Here is a 14484-nt window from a genome sequence, read left to right as displayed (position 1 = left end):
AAAACAATATAATATAGTACAATGAATTATATAATAAATAATAGAATAAATAAAATGATATGTTGCGATATTCTATGATATTATATTACTTGAATTTATATGTCATTTCTCATCCTCTCATTCTGCCATCAACGCATTCCATAGACCATTTGTCACCACAGACACACGTGTAGGCATGAAACAGGAACCAGTGAGAACCAAGCTCACCTTGTGACGACCTTGATATTTAGTTGAAAGTTACTTTAAAAATGATAACTTATAAGGAAAACAAATTTATATTTTGCGCAGAGGTACGTAGTACTACTCATAATAAACCCTATAATATAATATAATATAATATAATATAACATAATGCAATACAATATAACATAATATAATAGAATACAATATAATATAATATAATAAAATATATTATAATATAATACAATATAATGTGATATAATGCAATGCAGTATAATACCATACAACATAGTATATAATAACATAAAATAGTGTAAGACGATAATATATGAAATAATATGCTACGATACGATATAACAGTTAATGTCGCAGTGTAAGTTACGCTCTTCTAATAATAATAATAACAATAATAATAAAAATAATAATAACAAAAATAATAATAACAATAATAACAATAATAATAATAATAATAATAATAATTAATATAATAATAATAATACATGATGTAATAAACAACAGAATTATATGTTGTAATATACTATGATAAACACTGCATTTTAGGATGGGCTTCAACCTACAAGCATTTCGCACCCTCTCATTCTGCTACTAACGCAGAAGGCGATAGCACCCAGTCGACGCCGTTCTATTGACCAAATGTCATAATAGACGCTCGGGGAGGCATGAGATAGGGACTTGTGAGGACTTAGTTATCTCACCATTTGACGACCTGCCTAAAAATTATATTATAATATTGAATAAAAAAAAACCCTCAACTTTTATTGCAATTTCTGAGAGTATATTGAGAATAGATCTAATTTCTCAAGCTAACTCAATATTGGAGAAAATCGATATGGGACTGATATGCGAGTATGGGCAGTATAGTTGAGTGCTAGGCGAGTGGAAGTTACGTAAGAAACATGTAAAACTCTATCAGTTATGACGTAAAATACCGTTGGTAAACAAAGCAATGTGTTTGATTCATTTCAAAGTTAATACTGTGTGTCACTTCCGGTGAAACCCTCAACGAGTGAACACGTTGTATCGTGTTAGTGCGGTGAAATTAGAGTGTATCGCTAGAAAGAAAGGATTTTCATCCGTACTTTGGCGACTCCACGTTGTCACATAGCGAGGTATTTGTAGTCTTGTAGTCCAGTGAAAAGAAAGTCCATTGGACTATGAACGAAAAATACCTGGCAATATAGCTAAGTCGCTGTGCCATGAACCGGTGTCATCTAAAATGAGGTGACGCCACCAGAAGTGAAGAAGAAGAATACTGTGTGGAATATAATTTGTAATCAAACATAATATCGATACAAACATAACATTGAATAATATAGTTTTGAAATGTATATAACATTGCATACAAAATTCTACATAATACATAATGAAGAGTCAAAATCCGTTAAAATTAAATAAATATGTTTAGTGTGTAGAAAAAATTAATCATTACAATCGCATCACAATAACCGAATCGATCGAAGAGAATCTATCAATCTGTCTGTGTAACCTGCTGCTTAGCTGTGCATGTTTTGTTTGCAATTTAATACCGCATCATTCTGTTTGTATTTATATCAAGTGCAGTTTTACGCGACTATGTTATTTAATAGTCAACAACGAACAACGGAATTGACTCACAATTTTTGTTTGTTCATCCACATATAAAACGCTGCCTCGTGCGGGTTGCTTTTCTGTGACGAAGCTAACAGAACTAGATTTTAGATTAAATATACTGAGTGAAAATTAACCACATCTTCCCATCTCTAGAGTATAAATAATATGAAACTACTGAATTGGAGGAATACCGAAAAGACGGATTGACATTAATAAATTACTACACTAGAGCAGAAACAGAGATAGTATAAAGTGCTACAAGCAACGCCAAACGAAGCAATGAGTTGTGAAACGGTTATTGAACCGTACAGTACTCGGGTAGACCAACCCGCCGCCGCACGGTGGATGCAATCAAGCGAATGAATTGTATATTATAATATAACTTAGTAGCAATTACATGCTAAGCAGAGTGCATCGTGTGCCACACTACGCCACTACGCTGGTGGGAATACCGCTGGAAGAAAACTATAGGGACGCCAGTAGAGGAATGGGACATGCTCTTTGACTGAATGTAATAACACAATCATACCGCCTGTCATGTACAGTTGTCATTCATTGGAACCCCATCGCGGGAAGATTTTTAGTGAGATTAGTTGCACTAGCCATACTGAGTATTGCTCAAGTCAAGTTTTAGCGACTGATAATAACTAATAATACCGACTAAGCCGAGTAAACAAATTTCATTTAATCGTTCACTCAATTCTGTTTTCGAACGAATACAAATGTAGTTTGCAGAGTACACACAAGGAATTCCCGTGAACGGACGGTGCAACAAGTCAGTCAATCAACGTTGTTGGCAAATAAGTGATATCGGGTCAATTCAAAACGAGGTGAAACGAACGAACCAATTCATGTTTCCATTATTGCTAGCTGCCGGTGCGAGTCTCGTGAGTCACGCGAATGGAGAAAAGCGGTTGCTATCGTATCACTCGCAGAACTGGCGGCCTCCAACAGGTGACTATTTGCCTCAAAGAGTAATTATAAGAGCCTCGATTGTCCGAACATCTTCCTTTGTTAGGATCGGTATGTCCGGCAATTGTTTTCTACACTAAGAATCGATTGTGAAATATGTCGAAACGGAAGGTCAAGTTCCGCATCAGAATGTTCAACCAAGACATTATTACTATGTAAGGTGTGTCGGCTGTTCGACGAGTCTATTTCTAGTTAAGTTTTTTGGTATACATTTTTACGATGGTTAGAAATCTGTGTTGTATATTTTGTTCAATTAACATCAAATGGCAGTCCGCACTTGCTTTTGCTACGTTTTGCAGAACTGTTTTATATCCTAACAAAATGATGTCAATTTTGGAATTAACAGTTGCATTAGAGTGATGCTATTCCGTCTTTGATCTGGACCAATTGAGGTTACAAATGATCTTTTGAAGCAAACCTGTTTGGAAATAACGAACTATTTCACAATATACTACACTACATGGACCCCTGCATATTGAGAACCACCGAAACCGGCCACTTCCGAATGCAGACCCTACTTGAGAAAGGAAGAAAAGAAAATGTCCCATTAATATTGTCATGTGTTTTTTGCTTTGTGAAGCTGACTATCGCGAATGCTTTGAAATTTTGTTTTGCACTTTGTGGGGAAAATAAGAGGCACGAAACGACTTCTTTCCAAAATTCGTAAAGCTCTGAGCAGTCGACTACCGGGAGAGTTGCTCATTCTGAGAAACTGTTAATTCCTTTTCTGAATTAGTCATCTCACATAAGTGCCAATGTGATTGGAAGCAATCGGAAGAATATATGAACCCACTCATGGAAATCACTCCTAAGTGAGATCCTCGCATATATTTTCTTCCTTTGGTAGTAGCAAATCGGCTTTTTGCATATTAGGTTTGGACGCCGTTCGTAATTCCCGCAGTGCTCGCTTTGGTCTGAGAAAAAAATACGGGGCGATTTGTTTTGCTCACTGTTCGCAGTATGAGTTTGTATTGGAGCAAAATACACAGAAAAGCGAACAACGACACAAAGCCACAAATCAGCCCTTCTAAGGGCTATAAAAGTTTACGAAAGAGCTATAAAAGTTGTTCAACTGTTGAAATATGCAAATGGCGAAAATCATTTGCATATTCCCTTACTTAACATGATGCCAAACTCGTGAAACCAAAATTTACTGTATCGTACTGAAATTTGTCATGTTAATCTAAATAGGAATGGATTATAAGTTATCATAATCTCTTTTGCGATTGCTGCGCTTTCTGGCAGGTAGGGAGGACACTTCTTACCTCAACCAGTAGGTTTTAAGATCACTGATTTTACTCCCCACAGTGCTCCTTCTTGTTATTCACTTATTTATTTGACACTGCTCAAAAGTCTTAATTGGCTCGAGGAGAGATATTCTTATTGATGTCTACACGGAAAGACCGAAATCAGCATTTTGGCGAAAAAATTCGTTGATTTTTTTATTTTATTTTTTGAAAACGCTAAAAAAATCTTAATTTTGCTAATTTAGATTATTTGATTCTCATTCCCTTAATAATGATAAAATATTAGTTGAAATAACTATTTTTAGTAGAATTCACCAATTAAACGTGCTGTCATTTCTTAGCTAAGGCACACTCCATTCTCATTAAACTATTTTTTTAGTTGAACTAGAAAAATAAAATGTTTTTTACAACTAAGCCCACACTCCTACCGAAAATAATTTTGCTGTCGCGGTTTTTTTCTATATTGGCAGATAAAAATACGATAGCGACTTACCGTGTTGTATTGGAGGAAAAAGCAAACTAAACATAAAATTTCTCTTCTAAATCACTGTTTTCTTCATTCGACTCAGCGAAATAGACTCTCTCATTTAAAACTTTGAGCATTCGGAAAGCAAAAACCAAATACAAGTAGTACTCCAGATAGCGTAACCCGAGCGAAACATACCATGAAATAACAAGAAGACACAGAGAAGAGTAACCGCCTACTACGAGTATTCTACACAAATTGTGAAGGATCTTAATTTCTCGACCCAAAACTATGTTTTGAACAAATATAAACCTACCTTTCTTTTTGTTCCGATATAACCTTCAGCTGGAAAAACTACAATCAGTTGCAATATACTTTGGAAGATACAACAAACACCTTTAGACATATACAATTAGAGTGCTACGTCCGTAACTCACTTCACTGTTCCACGTAAAAATATTATTACGTACAATCGCATCAAATGTGCATAAATTCTTAATAAATACACTTTCTACTAAGAGTTAACGGCATTTTTACATATCGGTTTACAAATTTAAATATGGATATATCGTAACGCACGCGAAAACCATCAAAACAATTTGCAAGCAGTTTTGAAGTTTTGAGCTTTTTAATTAATTATTTTGCTTTGACATTTCTCATAAGTTTTTGGCTAGTAAACTTGCTAATAAAACCAATTTCATTTTTGTTTTCTTTGTGCTGTCTTTCAGCAGTGATGGTGACAGCAGATAGCTAGAGTGAAATTTTATGATTTTAATTACAAAATTAGTTGCCAATGAGAATTTCGTGTTGGATTGAAATTTTACTGGTTTGTGTCCAGGATATTCGCCAACTAAACACATTCTCTAAAAACAAAAGTGTTTTCAGTACATTAAATTGTAATTTAATAGTTATTTTGGAAACTTTGTTGTTAAAAGCAACTAATTAGAAAAAAAAAACAGTGATGCAAATTAGTCGCAGAGCTAATTTCGGTCGCTCCGTGTAGCAATGGCTGAGGGATATTTGGTGCACAAATCGAATTGTTTTTTCATGCTAGTTCATGCGTAGAAAAAGTTTCATCCCAATCGGAAGAAGTCGATCCTGATTTTTGAAATTGCACGGCTGAAATTCACAGTCAATAATTGCACTTCGGGAAGTAACAAACCAGTAATGAACTATCAGGACGATGCAAATCGTTTTCACTGTTCATACTTATACTTTTATTAAACGGTTAATAACAATATCGCAAGGAGTGTTAATCAGACACTCGTTGCTTCTGGAGACGGCTAATATCATTTCATCTTCAGGAATATCACGATAAACATATTGATTTAGTAAAAACCCTGTTTTAGTCCACCTAGTGGTGTAATGATGCCTTTCTCATATAAACCATGTTTTCATAAATAATACGAAGGGATCCTTCAACACACTTTTCTTTGAATCCTGAATAAGAACAAAAAAGTTCGCTTGCTTACAAACTAGCAGAACCTTTTCAATTCATCAACAGTTTTGTTCTGGCAACGGAAGTCGGATCCGAAAAAAAAGCAATCTATAGACCATGAAACCTTTCATTTGTGTCTCTATTTGTAAAAATCGACTCAGCCGTCTCAGCAAACTAAGTGAGGTCCTTTATCGAATTTTTGACCATTATTTCTGGCCAAACTGAATAAAATCCATTTTTGCCTTTCTCATACAGAAAGGTTATGCTATCACTGTGAAAACCGACTTTTGAACCGAGGCCTGGAGAGCCGCGTGTCGTATACCATTCGACTCTGTTCATCGAGTACGCAAAATGTCTGTATGTGTGTATGTGTGTGTATGTATGTATGTATGTAACTGTTGAAACTGGCAGCACTGTTATCGATGAAACAATTAACGAAGCGATTGGCGGGAAATTATTAAGCGTGTAGCGAAAAGAACTGTCAGAAATTGTTTAATCTAAAACCGAACACGAGTATCTCTGTGAAGAATTAAAACTTAAACCTAATATTAAAAGTAATTAAAAGTTACAATCTTTAAAATTTTGTTTAAACTTAGAACCTAGTTAAAACTTATTGGTAGCTTAAATCTACGAAGAAAGATTATTGTAAGTAATTGAAACTTATGTAAAAATTCAATTCTAACCTACATTTTCCTTACATAGAGCTAGAAGTTTACACTAGGTGCGAGAGACTGCGTAAAATTATAAAGGCATATCGATTTGTGTGAGTAAAATTACAATTATTACTAAAACTTAATCTAAATTGAAAATAAATTACAGCTAAAATTGAACTACACTGAAACGGTGGTTTGATTTGCTAAAGCATTTCGGGATTCCCACGCGCCCCGCGTTCTTGTTCTACGGAACAGTAACATTTTTCTGCACTCACTTTTCTCGGAGATGGCTGAACCTATTTTCACAAACTTAGATTTGAATGAAAGGTAACCCCATACAAAGTTCCTGAATTTCATTCGAATCCGACCTCCGATTCCGGAATTACAGGTTGATTGGTTTAAAAATTCAATTTCAAATTACTTCCTCACTTTTCCCAGAGATGGCGCCACCGATTTCAACAAACTTAAGTTCAAGTGAAAGGTCTCATGGTTCTATACAAAACTTCCAAGTTTCACAAGGATCTGACTTCCGGTTCCGGAATTATAAGGTAAAGTGTGTTTAAAATTTGATACCGTCTTTTAAAGTGGCGAAACAAAATTCTAATCTGGTCTCGAAACTACTTCAATCTGTAGCCGATTCCGGCTATCCTGATTCCCGGTTTCCGCTTCCGGAAGCACCCAAAATAGTGATCATATATTGAGAAATGGATCTCACTCACTTTTCCCAGTGATGGCTTGACCGATTTTCACAAATTTAAATCCAAATGCAAGGTCCCATATTGAGTTTCTGAATTTCATCCGGATCCGACAACTGGTTTCGGAATTACAGGTTGAAAATCCTTCAAATAATCACCGTAACTAAAAGCGCCGAAGTAAAAAACCTAAAAGAATTTCTTTACTTCTTTCAAAACTATTCCAATCTGTAGTCATTGTCGGTAGACGGCCAAATAAATTAATTTCGGCTTTCCTGGTTCCTGCTTTTCGATTAACGGCTGGAGATTGTAGCTGTAGACTCAAAAATGGATCCCAGTAACTTTTCTCGAACCGACTTCGATTATACGTGTTCCGGAAGTATCTGCAATAGTGAAAATCAGTCCGTTTACTCAGTCCGAGATGGCCTAACCGACCTGAGTGTTGTTGCACTCTGTAGGTTATACTAGTTTATGGACAAACCTTTTTGTTTTCCAAGAATCAAAGTTATTTTAAATAATACCACACATTAACCTTATGATAAAAAAAGAACCGGAATTTTTATTTTAAAATTCCCGCGCTTGTCCAATCGGTAAAGTTTTATTCTCTCAACGTTGACAACACTTTTATACACATTCTGTCAAATTTTGACGCATATCGTACGATTAGTTTTTCTTTGGCGTCTATACAAAGAAGTTGAAAAAATTTCGTGTATGCCTGTGTTTTTCCTAGACACGATTCACCAAAGGCCTTTTCTAACATTTTCAACGTTTCGGAACACTTAAATCCATTTGCAACACAAAATTTGATGCACGCACGTTGTTCTAAATTTTCATCCATTATAAAAATCGCCACACGAAAATTTTTCAACTTCTTTATATAGACGTCAAACAAAAACTAATCGTACGATATGCGTTAAAATTTGACAGAATGTGTATAAAAGTGTTGCCAACGTTGATAGAATAAAACTTTACCGATTGGACAAGCGCGGGAATTTTAAAATGAAAATTCCGGGTCTTTTTTGATCATAAGGTATGTATGAGAATATGAGACATATGAGAAAGGCATCATTACACCACTAGGTGGATTAAAAAAGGTTTTTTTTTTCACATTTTCCCTTGTTACTTCTGAGCTGGAAGACATTTTGCGTACTTGACGGACTAAGTCGAATGGTATACGACATTCGGCCTTCCGAAGTCGGTTTTCACAGTGATTGCATAGCCTTTCTATACGAGAAAGGCAAAAGGTGGAATCTTATTCTCAACCACAATATTGATCGCTATTTGAAAATAATTTATTGGGACTTTTATGTCATGAATAAAGAAACAATAAAATTTATGTTATTTCAAACCGTACCCGCAACGATTTAACGAGGAGCATGTCTTTGAACACACTTCAGTGACCATCGAAATCATCGGCCGAGAAAATACCGTTTTAGTCACTTCATTCACGCTGCTCGGATGTTATCACAGCAAGAGTGCTCATCAATTGTAATTTTAGCACACACACGACCAGATAGATAGACAGCCATTCAACTCATCCACTACAAGGTGAGATGAAAAAACTGCAACAAAGTAAAACGCCATAATTTTTTCATTTTTTTTTTAATTTTATTGAATGAAAGCAAAAAATGTCGGAAATAACATCAAATTTGAGAATCGGTTTAGATTTGTTCGAATTGGCCACCTTTGGCACGAACTATGGCCTTCAAACGGCCAATGAAACCATCACACGCTGCCCGAAAGTGGCTCTGCGGTATTCTGTCCCATTCTCGGCGAAGCGCTTGCTTGAGATGATCGACACTTTGGTATTTTTTAGTGCCAACCTTGCTTTCCAAAATACCCCAGGCACAATAGTCCAACGGATTGGCATCCGGAGATTTTGGTGGCCATTGTGCGGTGGAAATGAAGCGAGGAACCTCATTTCTTAACCATTCTTGGGTGGCGCGTGCTGAGTGCGATGGTGCTGAGTCCTGTTGGAATGTCCAAGGTCTGCGGCCGAAATGTTTGCGTGCCCAGGGCTTCAGAACTCCCTCCAAAATATTTTCGCGATAGATTTGCGCATTTATTTTGACCCCACGGTCTATGAATACGAGCGGCGAGCGACCATCGGCTGTTATGGCGGCCCACACCATCACCATGGCCGGCTTTTGAGTTCTGGTGGCCAACCGAAGTTGCAAATTTTCAGCTGACCTCTCTGGCAAGTAAACACGATCATTTTGTTTGTTTACAAACTGCTGGATAACGAATGGTTTCTCATTGGAGAAAACCAAATTCGGCAGTTCACCACTTTCGGCCAAGCGAAGCAACTCTTTAGCTTTTTCGAGTCTAACTTTTTTTTGCGCATCAGTAAGATCTTGCACTTTTTGGAACTTCAATGGCTTTAGTCCAAGCTCATTTTTCAATATTTGCCGAATGGCATATTGCGATATGTTCAGCTCACGAGCCATTTTTCGGCCACTGCGACGCGGATTTCGTTCAATTCGCTTCTTCACTTTTCGAACCATTTCTGCCGATGTTGCTGTTTTTTTTCGTCCACTTCCTTGACGTCGGGCTACGCTACCAGTATCACGGTAACGAGCGATGGTACGAGACACAAAAGATTTATTCACTTTTGAATGCTGGAGGGCTCTAACGATAGCCACTTGTGGTTTTCCAGCCAAATGCAAAGCAATCACACTATCACACTTGAATTCCATCACAAATAACTTTTTTTCTGAAAAATTCCCACCAAAATGCTTTTGTGCGCTTGTAAATAATATAATGAGCTGTCACTAGAATAAATCTGACAGCTGTGGGACGAGCGGTTTAGAAATGACAGCAGTCTGAAGTTGGTTGCAGTTTTTTCATCTCACCTTGTAAATGTCATTGTTATTCGTCGTATGTTGTGTGTGCTGAACTTTGCATGTTGAACTTTGATTCGGAGCAGAAATAGACACTTTGTTCATTGATGTAGACGGCGCCATATATGACGCAATAGATTACCGGTGAACAATTGAAGCACTTGGTACTAAGAGGCAATAAACATGTTTCAACAGGTGGAAGCGTCTCATGTGTTGTGTGTTTGTGGAAAGTTATTTGAATTAAATAGTTTCAGTGATACTTTTCGACTGCTGTTGTTCGTTACGCATTAGTAACTCAAACGAGAAACAGTCTAAAAGTCTATTTGTAATAAAAAGTACATTTTTACAAGCCTTTAATGCACACCGACGGTAAACTAATTAATTTCTTTTGTTCTTTTTCCCTTATCCGCAGATATTTCTATTGCTGTTTCTGCTGCTTTACCTTGGCAGTTTTGCACTAATCGGCCGCTTCAGACGACGCGACCGGGAGGATTTGTTTTCCACAGACGACGATGAGATTACAGTTTATAGAATTAGGTAGGTACAGAACACCGTTGCAATATTGCAAAATTAGGTGCTTCCGCTGCTACTCGTCGTTCTCATTTACCGGTGAGGAAATGAGGCTATTTTGAGCAATAATAGCATTGTTTTTTTTGTTGTTTTTTGAAACCCACCCAAATCCCGACGATCACAATCGATGGCAGTTAAATAAGATCGGTTAATTTTTTTGTTTGTTTATTTAAATCGCTTTTATTGTTAACAATTCTATTATTATTCACGTTGCAGTTTATGGCTATGCACATTCTCCTTGGCCGTCGCCGTGGGTGCGGCATTGCTCCTACCGATATCGATTGCCAGCAACGAGGTTCTGATACTGTACCCCAACAGCTACTACGTGAAGTGGCTTAACAGTTCACTGATTCAAGGTAAGGTTCGACGGAACTCGCTCCGGGAAGCACTGATTGAAACGAATGCGTTTGTTTTCAGGTCTTTGGAATCACGTGTTTCTGTTCTCCAATCTGGCGTTGTTCGTCCTACTACCGTTCGCATATCTGTTCACCGAATCATCCGGTTTCAGTGGCCATAAAAAGGGTGTGATGGCACGGGTCTACGAAACATTTACCGTGTTTTCGTTGCTCGCCTTCATTGTGTTCGGATTGACATATATCATCTCGGCGCTCCGTGATCCCGAACGGAGTACGTTCCAAGCCTTATTTAGTGAGTATTTTTTAAAAATATTTTTGATATCACATTCTTTACCATTACATTCGCTTTCCAGATCTAGGAAAATATCACCTGCCATTTTTGTACTCATGCGTTTCATTTCTGGGTGTGCTATTGTTGCTAGGTAAGTTGATAAATGATTTAATAAATACAGTATAAAATATAACAACAAGAAGAAGGAAATTCCTGGCCTGCATAATTTAAAAAAAAAAGTTTCATTCTACGTGCGTCTTCATGAAAACACGTAACACAGAACAGTTCAGTGTACGCCCAGCACGTAAACAACTCTTGCTTCATAGCCACCATAACGGATGCACCCCCACAAGCTTGTCCTGGAGCCAACAACAACATTTGGTTTTGCATGCGGTTTGTTTGTTTCCTTGCAGTCAAACTTTTTACCACACCCCTTCACCGTTGAGCGTGAGTAACAAGTTGATGTTCTGGGAAAGTTTTATCGATAAAATTGCACAGCAAACTGAGGCCATCATTTGCAACAGCAGCCCCTGTGTAATAAGCAAACTCATTTGTCAGCGATTGGATTTGATGAAAGTCATAGCTTTATTGCAGTCACGGAATAACCTGTCGCATTAGCATCGTTTATGAATCGTTTGATGAATTGGATTGTACATCGTCCATCGGCAGAGGTCTTTCGGCGGCATCTCCTCCGCCGCCAGTAGCTTCCAATCCTTCCGAATCATTGCCTTCGCCTGCTACCGTCCCTTCAATCTTCTGCACAATCCGATCAATGTAGTCCAAATCTTTGGGGTTATTCTTTCTTGCCTCGGCAATGCTCTTCTCATATACTCTGGTTTCGCCCAGTAGATAATAACCCGTCGCCCGGTTAATCCACGACCGCAGGTTTTTATCGTCTAGCTTACTGATCACAAAGTCACAATCAATTATTGCTCGTTTATAAAGCTTTATTTTGATGTAGGCCAACGCCCTATTGTTGTACAGTATCGGACTGTCCCGGAGGTAATCAATCGCTTTCGTGTACATACTGATTGACTTCTCGTACTCTCCCTTCCGAAAGGCACGGTTTCCGGCTCGCCTCAATCCCTGAGCAGTTTGTTCGCGTTCCTTCCGTTCTGCCGCACGACGTGCCGCATCCTTTTCAACATCAGCCATAAATGCAAATTTATCCGACGACGGTTTTTCCAAGGGATCATCTTTTTTGTTAATCATTGTTCGCTCCTGATTGACACGAACTATGAAATTATTGACATCGATTTTCTCCAGGTCCTTTTTGTCTTCGCCCAAAAATCTAAATCAAAGCACGGTCAACACAGGCACACTCAGCTGAACAACAGTGAACTTACCGATCCGCGAAAGCAATTCCCATCTGTTCCTTGTCCTTATCTCCACTGTTCATCATACCGAGTATCCTCATTACTTCGTCAACCTTGCTCATGGAAGCTTGAAATTCATCGTCGTCCATTTTACTAGACATACTGGAAAAACCCTAACTCTGCCCGGAGCGGATTCCACTACCTTTCGATTCAAGTAGCAAACACTGTCTGGTAACAAGACAAGACAGTACATAGCCTACTTTCTACACCCGGATTTGTGACGACAGTATTCCCCTTGGATACCACAATGAATGTAAACGATGACCGTTGCTAGGTAGATCTCTACCACCCGTTTCACTCCTTTGTTTCATGACATTACCATTTTAACTTTGGTTGATTGTGTTTTCCTATTATTTAAATTGTTTCGATCCATGTCAATGAACTGAAGTAAATGTTATTGTCTCGGGATATGAAACTGTTTTCCAGAAGTAAATATTCATATTTTATTTCGATCCATGGATTGACTTTGTAAACGCGCTTTCATGCACTCGCTTTCATGTGAATCATAACAACGTCTTATGAAGTCACGGAAATCGGAAATGAAAAGTCTGATGAAATTCATACAAAGTTTTCAGGAACATTGTGCGAAATTTCTATGACAAAAATAACTTCTCTTATATACTGGAATTCAAAAGTTGTTCGTATGAAAACTATAATAGTGATAGATGAGATGTATATTGCAGAGTCATAAACATTATATAGGAAGTATATTTTTCATATTAATATTGACTCTGAGAAAATGTTGTACACGGACGGATCACGAATTGAAGAGACGACAGAGTTTGGTATGTTCAACAATAATGTTTCGGCCTCATTTAGGCTTCAAGAACCTGCATCTGTTTATATAGCAGAGTTAGCAGCAGTTCATTATAGCTTGAGTATAATCGTCACATTATCTCCAAACCATTTTTTCCTCTTCACAGATAGTCTAGTGCCTGGACGTCATATTGAATAATAATTATCAAATCACTATAGTCTGGGTTCTGGCTCATTGCTCCATTCCAGGCAATGAAAGAGCAGATAGTTTTGCCTAACGTTAAAGGTGAAACTTATGAGAGACCGATTGCGTTCAACGAATACTATAGCGTGTCTGACCAAAGCACACTTGCCAGCTGGTAAGCTTTTTGGGATAAAGATAATCTGGGTCGGTGGATGCACTCAATTATTCCTAAAATATCGACAAAAAACATGGTTCAGGGGACTGGATGTAAGTAGCGACTTCATTCGTGTGATGTTCAGAATCATGTCCAATCACTACACGTTAGTTGCACATCCCCTTCGAATTAAACTTTCCGAGACTAATCATTGTGCTTGTGGCGAAGGTTATCGCGATATTGATCGTGTCGTTTGGACATGCGAGGAGTAGCGTGATGTCAGATCTCAACTAAAAAATTCCTTGCGTACCCAAGGCAGACTATCCAATGTCCCAGTTCGCGACATTCTTGCTTGTCGTGAACTTTCTTACATGAAACTTCTTTATCGTTTCATTAAGTGCATTGGAGTTCCAATTTTATGTTTATGTTAGACTCCTTCCTCTTCCATGAGTTCAACCAATAGACAGCTATCTTACATGGAAAGAAAGTTATGAACTGATACGAACAAACCTGAAACAGTTATAGGATCATGTACTAAATAAATGTTTATTTTTAATGTAATTTTTTTTATTTTTCAATAACATAATATTTTAGGCACACTGCTTAAGCTATACGATGCCAAGGGCAGTTTCTGATTTTATTTAATAACTAACTTTAAACTAGGATAGTATCATTAGGTGATGTCGTATTGGGGTCGCAATGGTCGATTTTGGCAGAT

At 37.5% G+C, this 14484-nt stretch overlaps 2 protein-coding genes across 2 annotated transcripts in view; one reads left to right on the top strand and one right to left on the bottom strand.

Annotated features, from left to right (window-relative positions):
• Positions 1-14484, top strand: part of LOC131434266 (protein Lilipod) — a 65285-nt gene that overhangs the window by 37710 nt on the left and 13091 nt on the right. Inside the window, exons 2-5 of the mRNA XM_058600930.1 lie at positions 10512-10636; positions 10886-11025; positions 11087-11317; positions 11379-11447. Coding sequence (XP_058456913.1) covers positions 10512-10636; positions 10886-11025; positions 11087-11317; positions 11379-11447 — 565 coding nt within the window. The remainder of the gene's footprint in view (positions 1-10511; positions 10637-10885; positions 11026-11086; positions 11318-11378; positions 11448-14484) is intronic.
• On the bottom strand, positions 11423-12954 carry LOC131434268 (tetratricopeptide repeat protein 12-like). Its single transcript, XM_058600932.1, has 2 exons — positions 12643-12954; positions 11423-12587 (listed from the first exon to the last, which is right to left on the bottom strand). Exons 1-2 carry the CDS (start codon positions 12771-12773, stop codon positions 11921-11923), a joined length of 798 nt encoding a protein of 265 aa, XP_058456915.1. The 5' UTR covers positions 12774-12954; the 3' UTR covers positions 11423-11920.

Source organism: Malaya genurostris, chromosome 3, assembly GCF_030247185.1.
Source record: "Malaya genurostris strain Urasoe2022 chromosome 3, Malgen_1.1, whole genome shotgun sequence".
Taxonomy (NCBI): Eukaryota; Metazoa; Arthropoda; class Insecta; order Diptera; family Culicidae; genus Malaya; species Malaya genurostris.
The sequence above is the reverse complement of the archived record's forward strand: the minus strand, read 5'-3'. Positions and strand labels throughout refer to the sequence as shown.

What these genes read in the sequence shown, in the direction of transcription:
- LOC131434268 (XM_058600932.1), bottom strand. Translation starts at nt 12,773, where the DNA reads ATGTCTAGTAAAATGGACGACGATGAATTTCAAGCTTCCATGAGCAAG. An exon ending in GGAATTGCTTTCGCGGATCG is followed by an intron (nt 12,588 to 12,642) that starts GTAAGTTCACTG and finishes GCTTTGATTTAG; the next exon opens with ATTTTTGGGCGAAGACAAAA.